Raw genomic sequence first — 10,876 nt, 5'->3', positions numbered from 1 at the left:
AAGTTTGTTTTCACTTCTGCAGGTTGCGGTCTTTGTCTGTCTGTTCAGGCCCGGACGCGACCGAGAACTGCCAACCCATAAAATACGAAGAATGATTGTTGCAACACACCGGCACTCGAATGCAGATATTAACGCCAGCGTGCTGGCTGCGATGACTCACAGCCAGTTGTCGGCTACCCGTCAGCGACCGCCAAGCATCCACAAGGTGGCAACTGTGAGAAGCGCAGCTAGCCTTCAGCAAGCTGGGACTGAGGAGAACTGGATGTAGATTTGGCAACACCAATTCATCTCGTAGTTGTTCTTTTGGTCTCATCTGCCGGCACCTTCGTCGTGCATGGGCCGTAGCGATTTTGCTCTACCGTCCTTTCTTGCAATTCTTTTGAAGTAAAATTAAGCTTTCATCTGTTTCCAAGTGTAACTATACTCTGACCATGCTGTCAACCCCAACTAAAGACACGATGGCACGCCTGAATAATTTTTGAAGTAGGAAATCTTTTAGCGACGCTGTAAGCTGCAACGTCCCGCTGCTAGGGCATGAATTGAAACTACTGACGATTCTCATAATTCCACTGGGGGCTGCCAGTCCTGACGTGTCGCAATAAATTTTCTAAGGAGCTAACGCGGATGTGTTGTGGTATTGGAACATATTTCGCGACAACCCCACGACAGTTGGCGAGCAGGCAGTGCATTAGGTGGTACAAACCTGCTGTACTTCAAGCTACAGAAGCAACCTCATGTCCAGCTACACACGCCAGAGAGCTGTCTATACTGAAACCGCTTGGGCTGTCCAGGCTTACTATAAGGCAGTTCCATGGTCATATCAGCATTATGTGAGCTGTTTAAGCGAGGAAACTGTCTGGATATTAAGCGAATCACTACCCTAGGGACGGGCGCGGCAAATTGCCCTTGGGGGTCGAACTGGCGTTAGGAAGGCGACGCCCTAAGAACAGCCCTGCATACCCAAATCGTCTAGAACAGGGGCCGCGTTCATACAGAAGCCTCGGAAAAGGGGCTTCGCGAGAAAATAGCACGCAGCCGCACAAGCACAGAGTCCAGCCGCATCGTATGCCGCAAAAATGGGCTCTCATGTAGATCCATCTTGCTACACGAGAGAATTTTCCACGGCGGAAAACTGAATGATTCTGTTTAACTTTCCATTCTTCTGGGCAAACGCTCCTTTACGATGTGCCAACGTTGCCGACTAGGGGCTGCATGCACATCAACAGTTCCAAGAATAGCCGGTGGAATAGTTCAAAACCTGTGGTTGTCAATCAATATGAAGCAAGAAAACTACGCATTTGTATGAACTTGTGTTTGCGTAGTAGCGAAGATACACTGGGCCCTTCTGAGCGCCACCGACGCCCCAAGCCGCCGTAGAGACGGTTCCCGTTAATATACCTATTTTCTCCAGCATTCTTTGGTCATTCGCGTTATTTTATCATGATGACTTCTGCCGTTGCTACTAGATTCTCTATCACCCCTGTTTTCAGGGCTTTGAGCACCCGGCGATTCTTTTCTTCCTCCCCCGTCTCCGCAGAACTTGCGGAGCGACCCGTAAGCTGAATTTGCCCCCTGCAGAACTACTCAAACAGCTCAGATGTAGCGCGTCATGTGACATGTGGTGAATAAATAATGGATGCTCCTCTTTTCACGAGTCACGTGTGTCCTTAAAACTGGGTGTTGTCGTGGAACTGCGATAACTTTGATGCGTTCCACTTAATCTAAACCCGCTTTTCCTTTCACATTAGTTTGGGCATATGACAAGCAGCTACCACGCCCTGTTACAATTCCCTAAGTGGTTTTCCAGCCAATTGCATACACAAGGTAACGACTATAAAAGTGAATATACCACGGTCAACACATGACATCTGCTGTAAACGGCCACGTAGGGAACACACATGTGGTTTGCATTTTTACAGTCCAAATGTGTGTCGCCTTCACCTTCGTCGACTCCCCAGACAGAAGCACCTCTCGCTTCCTCGTTCATTGCCCCTCTTCCTATCCCCGGAATTAGGAGAGCCCCACGAACTCCCACACTTCCCGCTGACAGCAAGTTTAATAAATACGTAAGAAGTTTCATTAAATACATTCCATTTGGTTCTCGGGTTGCTGCTGGTGTTGTTGTATAGACTTGTGTGTGCGTCTTGATGATTCATTCTCCTCCCGTCTGTCGTTTTCGCCGTGTTAGGTGTTTGAAGCATACCTGTATTCTCGTTTTATTGGGTGCTCTATCTTTGCCACCGTCTTCATACGATGCTCTCGTTTCTCAGCCTACTATTTCTTCTTCTCTGCCCAAATCTCGCAGTCGTTGCTCGTTGTTCTCCGCCGACCCTTTGTTTACATGTGGCCGTCATTCTTTCCCAGTTTAATTTTTTCTCGGTCACTCTGTGTTCGTCTTCATGTCTCATATTTCAAGCTGGCTGGGCCTGTCGGCAGCATCTCTTTCTTTTCGTTTATCTGGTCAATGCCTTCGGCTTCGTCTGCATTGTCTTCTCTTTACCACTCTTCCATGTGTGCACCATGCCTGCCTTCACCTCTGTCTTCCCCCACCTTACTACCTGCTTATGAACTTACATTTTCTCCCTGTGTTGCGCAATATTCTTCATTCGTCAGTATTTGCTTCCCTGTATAGCTGTGTCTCGATTGGTGTCTACGTCCCCTCCTGCCCGACTGTCATTTGCCGGTACCCGTCTTTTTCAGCTTCTGTTCTAGTACTTCGCCTTTAGCATTGCCTTGAGGGTTCCCCGCGTACAATGGCATCTATTTGTTGATCTCTGCCCTTGCCTGTTCCGTTCTAGTTGTCAATGTGTACTGCGCAATCACATACGTCTGGACAGTCTTGAATGCGCGAAATGTCCGCCTTCTTTGTTCAGTCAGGCGCCATCTACGACAGAATGTTTCCCTTCGTATTGACGGCCTCTTTCCTGCTTCCTTTGGGGTTCGTGGTCAAATACTTCTAACCTTAAGCGCCGAACGGGGAACCCTTGTTCAACTGGGCAGGCGCACACTTCCCACAGTTTTTCAACGCCAACCTCCTTTTTGTCCCTTAAGTGGGAAAGCGATCATGTTCGTATTGATGGGTTCGAAGTGTAAAGCTTACGACTGAGATATATTCGTACAACCTGCAGTGCAAAAGGCAGCACGTTGGACCACCGTTATGGACAACAACGGAACACTCACGTAGACAATATTGCAGTTTAATGCGACTTTCGCAATTCATCAGATCACCGGCTGCTCTCTTCTAGTGCTGGAATCTAATGGACTTTTTCTGGGCGAAGCTCACGATGTCGAACAATATTGCCGCCACTGTAGGGGGAATGTGCGCATCTCGTTTATTAGGGACTTGCTCGACTTACTATGAAAATGTTTATCAGTGGAAGCGCTAGGGAAGACGACCGTTTGTGGTCACCTGTAGCCAAGGCGAACTCTCATTTTCTTACTCGACAAAGAGGACTCAGTGTACGGATAAGCAAATGTTGTTTGCATATTTTCCACGTGCTGGAGTCCCACGTTGTGTGCACCGGGCCGTGCTTAAGAGATAAGGGTCTAGATAAGGCGTAGCTGGCGCTTCTGCAATTTGTCGGGTAGTTGAGGTGTCATGCAGCACGTGCTTGTACACCTAACATGAAGTGAACGCATATTGGGGGTTCTTTCGATAGTATTCACCACTAAGCTGTTCTTAGAAACAGGGTACGACTGCACTGTTTCAATGTTACTGGAGAGTCTTCTAACCAGTAAACACATCCACAGTTGGCGGGGCGTAGTATGCGTAGCCCTTGTTTCACTAAGCCTCTGAGCTATGTAGCGTCTCTGACGGCAGCGAAGACATATTAGGGATTATTTCGAGAGCACTATTCACCAGGAAGATGCTTAGCTCAGAATAACCCCCAATATGTCTTCACTTTCGTCAGAGAGATGCTTCATCATTGGGGAGGCTCTAGAGCACCCGCAGGGAGTTGAGCGGGAGGCACTGTCCCGCATTTATCAGGCCTCCTGTGTATTCCACTTTATGCATCTATCTCTGGGGGAGGGAGGCAAGCCCCTAGGAGGGAGACGACCTCCTTTTGCTATATCGTAGCGTCGCAACACCCCCCAAAAGACGGAACGCCTAAAAGTGAAGCTTTCAAGACACGGAGGTGTCAAGGGGGAGGACGGCAGGTTACGTGTGGGCTTAGTTGTTTCATGTGCGCTTGTAGTAGTATATGTACTAGTCCGTGCCTGAAAGCCAGTACTTCCACTCCGTAGCACGCCGATAACGAGCGTCACAGATACACGAAACACAGTATCGGGCGCAGAGCATCCTGCAAGTAGTTGTACAGCGAGTTCTTGCAAAATATAGAGATGAAGTGCACATGGAACGGTATTAAATGAGAATTGTCCCCGGAGGAGACAGTCAAACGCAAGACTTTACCTAGTAGTTACAGTCCCGATTTTGTTGGCTCACCACATTTCCAGCTGCCCCATTGAGAAACGTGTCACTTCATTGCGTCGGGGCATATAATTTGACCTTCTCTGGGCTTAAAAATGCAGGGCTTCCCCAAATAAACATTTGCATTCGCTATTCGGTGGAGCCGTCTATATTCTTTGCCGAATCACTGCCAAACCGTCGTGCGGCCCCCCAGATGCCGTGTTGGACCCTTCCNCCTAACATTTAGCTTGTTTACTGTTTCTGGATGGAATCAATTCGCAAAATTCGCTCATATTACGTTCAAAACTGGCGAAAGACATCAATACGGCTGTGCCGCCTCCCCCACCAGGGGGAAGGGCCGTTGGCCTTGTCAAACTACGGGGGGGATGCGCGCATTTTCCCCATATGCCTTCAACGGCAAGACTGTCCCTGTCTCTGACACAGCTGTAGGCCTGGGCATAAGGCCAGAGCAGGCATGAAAGGCACAGGGCAACACCCAACAGCTGTAGCCGTTTCATCCACTTGTTCAGCCGCACCGGTTGAAGCGGCAAGCGAAGAAGATGGCACCTTTGGGTTTCCCTACGACCCTTATCCTTCCCAGCTGCGTTTCATGGCTGCTGTGTGGAGGGCCCTGCAGGGGAGCAGCCAGAAGACAAGGTTCGCTGCACTTGAGATGCCCACAGGAGGAGGCAAAACTTTGTCGTTCCTCTGTCCCTCTGTGTTGTGGCTGAAGCAGCAAGAGGAGCAGCTGCTACTGCATCAGTTGCAACAGCAGCAGCAGCATACGCAAGCACAACAAAGGGAGCGGCAGGATTCGCTGCCAACCAGGAAAATGGCGACGTGGGTCAAGGCGGCACTGCTGCAACAGCAGCGGCAGCAAGTCCAGCAGTTCCTGCGGGAGAGAAGCAAACGGTTGAAGGAAGCAGCGGTTCGTGCTGATACAGCGGCAGCAGCAGCAGCTGCTGCTAGCCCTGTGCAGCAGCTGGAGCAGCAGAAATGTCGAGATTTACCCCTGGGCTCTAAGCGCCATGCAGCCGCAACAAGCTTGCATGAGCACCAGGAGCTGAGAGAGTATGATGCATTTGCGCCTGAGGAGCCTGCTCAGTCCATAGACTCAGAAGGGACTAGCTCTAGCCATGATGCTTGGGGTATTTCTTCCCAGCAAGGCTTCTCTGACGCCCTCCGCAAGCCGCAAATAGTAATATGCAGCAGGACACACCAGCAGCTGCAGCAGTATATTGGTGAAATTCGGAGGATGCATAAGCAGGGAAAGAGGCAGGAAATAAAGGACTTTGTCGCAATTGTTGCGGCTGGCAGGCAACAGCTGTGTTTACACCCAGATGTATGCGATGGCGTAAGCAGCAACAGCAGCAGCAGCAACGGCAGCAGTGATCTGGGGGACAAATGCTCATATCTGGTTTCAAAGGGTCTGTGCAGCTACTACAAAAAGAAGCACTTGGTTTCAGACGCTGCAGTAGCTGCCGCGCTCGACATAGAAGACCTAAGGCGTATCGGTAAATCTGTTGGCGGGTGTCCTTACTACGGGTGTCGAGCAGCAGTAGCGGAAGCAGACGTCGTGTTGCTGCCGTTTTCCCTGGCATTTCCTGCCAATGGAAATATGGAGGAAAGAGGAGTCGTTTCATTGGCAGGTTCGGTGTTCTGTGTCGACGAGGCTCACCACCTGTCTGCTGCTCTGAGCAGCAGCAAATCTGCAGCGCTTTCCCATCAGACAGCAGCATCTGCAGCTCGGCTACTCTCATTGTACGCTAAAAGCTTCACTAATAGGCTTGCACCGCGCTCTCTCCACCTGCTGCAGCAGCTGTCGAGATTTGTTGAGACTATCTACAAACGGTTACAGCCTTTCTGCTGCTGTGGCCAGCAGCAGCAGCCGTCACGACAGCAATGGCAGCAGCACCATGTAGTGGACGATTTACACGCCAGCCCTCCTGTGACATCGACGCGTAGGGAAGAAGCAGGAACAGCAGATGCACCGACAGCAGCAAGAGGCGCTGCTGCTGCGGAAATACGGGCACATGACGGGGAAACAGTCCTAACCGCGACGGAGTTGCTGCGCCTCTTCAAACTCGAAAGTTTTGACCTCCACGAACTGATTGCCTTTCTATCTGACCCCACACGACGCATCTGCCAAAAACTGAGGGGATTTGCAATGTACCATAACCACAAATTGCAACAACCGCAGGAAAAGCAGCAACAGACGAAACTGCCGCACTTGCAGAAGCAGAATAAACAACAGCTTCATTCGCAACGCCAGTTGCTGGAGCCCTCTTGCCTATACACAATTAGAAATTTTCTCTGCTCACTGCTGGGTATGGACGCAGCGGATAGGCTCATCATAACGAGTGTACACAAACTTCCAACAGGAGCAACATCAACAATGATGGGACCTCCTGGTGCCGCTGATGGGACGGTATCAGATGGAGCGGATACAAAGCTTGCCTCTGGCAACGCGTGCTGCTGTTGTAGACTTGAGGTTGTATGCCTGGCGACTGGTAAGCCATCCTGTATATGTTCCTTTACTCCTTAGTCCTATATGCTGGAACCTACGCCTACTCAAAGGCAGCGTACCCCGTGCACGATTATGTTTCCTTTGCAGAATTTATAGTTTATGGTTTGGTTTATCATGTGTGGTGTGACCTGTGCAGAAAAAGCTTTTGAACCCATACGTAAGTTGAGGCGCCTGCAGGCACGAGGCATAGATTTTGGGTCTTAAAGACTGAGGTTTAGGGCCTAGGATTTTCTGTTTCTGGTATGTGTCTCCACAGTCAAGGCAAGTCGTCTGGTGGTATTGATGGGAGGAACACTATCGCCATTTGAGTCCCTTTCTCGTTTCGTGCGCTGCCTGCCTCCTTCTAGTTCTCTGTTCCTCTCAGCGGACTCCGATGCAGCAAGAGACAGAGTCCTTGCCCTTCCGATCTCTAGGCGTGAGTGAATTGCCGCGGTTGTAGTTAGTGCCAATCCGCGGCCCATTGTGGCTACGGAAGTCAGCGACAATACTGATTTTGTCCGCAAAAAGTGTGAGCAGTGGACGCAGCAGCAAAATCGACGAAAGAGCAGCAGGTCTCGGTGCCTTGTTTTTGTGTGCGGCGCAGTTTCTTCCTCTTGCTCCGACTTCTGTTTCGAGTTTTCTCAGCGCATGCAGTTCCCCATGCAATTCGTCTCCTTGCTGCGTCTGCTACTTTGTGTCTCTGACAGTGTTTCTGGTGGTGTCGTTGTTTTCTTCCCTTCTTTTGCAACGCTGCAGTTATTTCTAGCTGTTGCCGGCGTTTCTGACGGCATTGTTGACGGTGATGCTGCTGCTGCAGCTGCACCATTGGTAGAAAAGTTAAGGGAACGGGGGCCTCTCTTTGCAGAGAGGCGGACACCTGGTCCCACGAAGACGGATGCGGGTAACTCTGCCTTTTTTTTTCTACAAATCAATTCCCTAGCAACCTCCCCGGCTTCTCGCTTCAATTTCCTTTTGTTTGTATCTTGAGGTGTCCGTTTGTCTTACTTACGAAGCACTTGCTTTACATGCTTGGCCATTGTGAAGGTGTCAGGATATGCGTGATACACAGATGTACGCATACGACCCATGCAAACGCCTACGTGCATGCTCTTCTCTGCGCGCGAGCACTGACAAAGGTTACTTCTCCGCTGCTTCGCGTTCATTCCATTTAGATACCTTCCCTGGCAGTCCAGTTGATGAGTGGATGGCCTCTGTCCCGTTTTGCACGCTCGTGCTTTGGCCCCCCAAGACAGGATGTGCGTGCATATTCCGGTGATTGCCTGCACGTGGCTCATATATTTATGCTGTTTAGCTCATTTAAGATCTTGACAGCTGGATGCATTTCACCTCTGGGTTTATTCTTGGCTTTGTTTGTGGTCCTGCTCGCAGGTATCCGCATTGCGTACGGAGCTGCCCTCTGGCAGCTCTACAACTCTGCCGTTTTAAGGGGAGACTCAGCAGGAGTGGTGCGTGACGCAGAAAGTATAAAGTGTACGAGAAATTTGAAATCCGTATGCGGCGACAGAAGCAGTCCTCTTTGGCAAGACGAGAGGTGCAAAGCAACATGCGTCCGAGCTAGGACCCAAACATCGAATACGGTATTCTTGTTTTGCGTGATGGGAGGCCGACTTAGTGAAGGAGTGAACTTCTCCAATGCTCTCGCACGCCTTCTAGTAGTGGTTGGCATGCCATTCCCTTCTATTAAAGATAAAGTATTCTTGTTACACAAACAGCATTATAATGAAATTATGACAGCTCAGCAGGCTACGGGAGATGAAGCTGAAGATGCAGGCTGGGTTTCATGTTGCGGGCGGGCAGATGCTAAGCAGCTTAATCAGCAGCAAAAGGAGAAGCAGTGCATTGACTATGGTTTGTTGCAATGCATGATCACTGTCAACCAGACAATAGGCCGCGCCATTCGCCACAGCAAGGACTACGCAGCGATATTGCTTGTCGATAAGAGGTACAGCCTTGCCCGTGTACAGCAACTGCTACCACGGTGGCTTTTGCAAAATCTTGACACAAGCTCTGCAGAGGATGAGAAACAGCGAGTTCATCTCAGTGTCCCCACAGTCAGCCGTGAAGAAGAAGACATTGGTGAAGCAATCAACCGGCGTCTGCAATGCTTCTTTGGTCCCTTGGAAAGAACAGAGCTTGAAGCCCCAAAGTAGCAGCTCACAATGCATCAACGCTTAAGGGGTTGCTACCGTAGTGCTGGTTTCCCCCAGATATTTTCACTGCTTTCATATACAACTCCAGGCGGGCCACCTCCGTTTCTATGCGACAGAGCTTTCCTGGATGAGGCAGTCGATCCTGCTGAGTATTTTCAGTCAGTTTCTACAACTGTCTGTAGAGTGGAACTACAAGAGGCAATATATCTGTCCAGGGAAAGGAACAGTTCCCACCGTGAAGGATGTTAACTCGTCAGCCTCACTAAGTGTAACGCGCTTTTAAAGAGGATTATGCCACCTGGGAAGCTTGGCTCCTCTAAAAAGTGTCGCCTCAAGCTTGCACGTGGAAACTCACGAGTGTGAAAGCCGAAGAGGATCCACGCAGTCTCTCTACGGACCTAGAGTTAGTTCCATCCCGGCCTTGCACACTGCTGGGTTGGCGATCGATGCCCAAAATGGTCGAATAAAAATCGCCTTAAGGACACGGGCAAGGGGGCTACGAAGTATAAATTCGACACCCTGCATGCATTAGGTTCTTACGGTTAGACTACACTGGCTCCACAGTTCCCATTTAAACTTCCTGGGACCGGACGCGGCCCAGAGCTGTCGCACACAACGGTTAAGAGGGAATATAAGCTAACTTTGGGCCTTTGTACAGAGAAACAGCGTCTACGGCAGCAACTTTTGAAGGGCATACTTAGCGTCTGATTTCCTCAATATAGAGCCTTCAGGCGCTGTCAAATTTGGAATTTTACGGGCGTGTATGCTTGAGGACCTTTGGGCTTGCTTGGCCGTGTAGTCTTCAAAAGGTTACGTAGGAAGCAGCAAGCCAAGAATTTTCAGGTGCTCGTCAGGCGGGAGGGCATTTTGGGCGTTATACTTCAGCATGATTGTTGCACGTACGAACATTGTCAATTTGGGAGGATTCAAGGTATCTTCTCTGAGTTTCTGAGGCCTTGAAGAAGCATGAAGACTAGCACCGCGAGCTGCTCTTCTGTGTAACATCACCGTGGAACTTCTCTTACCACTGCACGGGCGGACATAGTTAATCTCAGTATTACAGCCGTAGAGAATTCGTCCAGCTTCCAGTGAATGATGAATGTTCATTTCTTCACATGAACTCTCATGTCTGATCACAGGGGAAACTTGATGTCTTTATGATACTGGGTGCGCCTACGTCAATTCCTACTCCTTGCAGTGAAGGCTTGGAACACTCATTTTAATACCCCTTCTGTACTAAGTTTGTTCTACTCACGCGAAGTATACTGCAGCTGGTCTTCTGTACATTCCCGCAGGGGCTTTGGTGATAAATTCAGTAGACGTCTTGCTAGCGGTATGCTGGACGCTGGCAGAGGGGGGCCACTCTCGTGCATGAGGGGCCTGCGCGGAGTGATTCATGACGGAGCCTGAGTTCAATATGAACGATACATGTAAATTTTTGCTGACTATCAGGCTGTTCTGTATTCCAAACAACGCACAGTGGTGCAAGTGAAGTACAGGAACTAGGGCCGCAGCTCCACCGACGCTTGCGTGCTACCTGAAAGCAACGAATTGAAGTGGATTTGCCTGGAATGCCATTATTTTTTCAAATTGGTCACATTCGGGGCAAAAGGAGGGTGGGTATTTGTATTTTCCCTGCCCGTCTACGGAAGCACGAGCCATTTCCCCTCGTCCGCGGAATACTCCCTTGCGAACTTTGGAGGATGTTTACAAGTCTTTTAGGCACCTAAAAAGACTGAATGAAACGTTTTAAGCTTAAAGGAGACAGACAGTTGGCGGGGAGAGTCATAG

At 49.8% G+C, this 10,876-nt stretch overlaps 2 protein-coding genes across 2 annotated transcripts in view; both read left to right on the top strand.

Moving 5' to 3' along the window:
- The window catches only part of EMH_0079460 (uncharacterized protein), a gene marked incomplete at both ends in the record, with an annotated part of 6,226 nt that extends 6,131 nt beyond the window's left edge, over positions 1–95 (top strand). The window contains 1 exon segment of the mRNA XM_013494170.1: positions 49–95. Within this exon segment, the coding sequence (XP_013349624.1) occupies positions 49–95 (47 nt within the window).
- A 4,788-nt stretch (positions 96–4,883) lies between these two features.
- EMH_0079350 (helicase, putative) lies at positions 4,884–9,085 on the top strand (the record flags this gene model as incomplete). Its single annotated transcript, XM_013494169.1, has 4 exons — positions 4,884–6,918; positions 7,192–7,350; positions 7,519–7,815; positions 8,304–9,085. 4 exons carry the CDS (start codon positions 4,884–4,886, stop codon positions 9,083–9,085), a joined length of 3,273 nt encoding a protein of 1,090 aa, XP_013349623.1.
- Between the last annotated feature and the right edge of the window lie 1,791 nt (positions 9,086–10,876).

This window comes from Eimeria mitis, genomic scaffold (assembly GCF_000499745.2).
Source record: "Eimeria mitis Houghton genomic scaffold, Emh_scaff106, whole genome shotgun sequence".
Classification (NCBI taxonomy): Eukaryota; Apicomplexa; class Conoidasida; order Eucoccidiorida; family Eimeriidae; genus Eimeria; species Eimeria mitis.
Note: the sequence above shows the minus strand (reverse complement) of the source record. Positions and strands in the feature narration are given on the sequence as shown.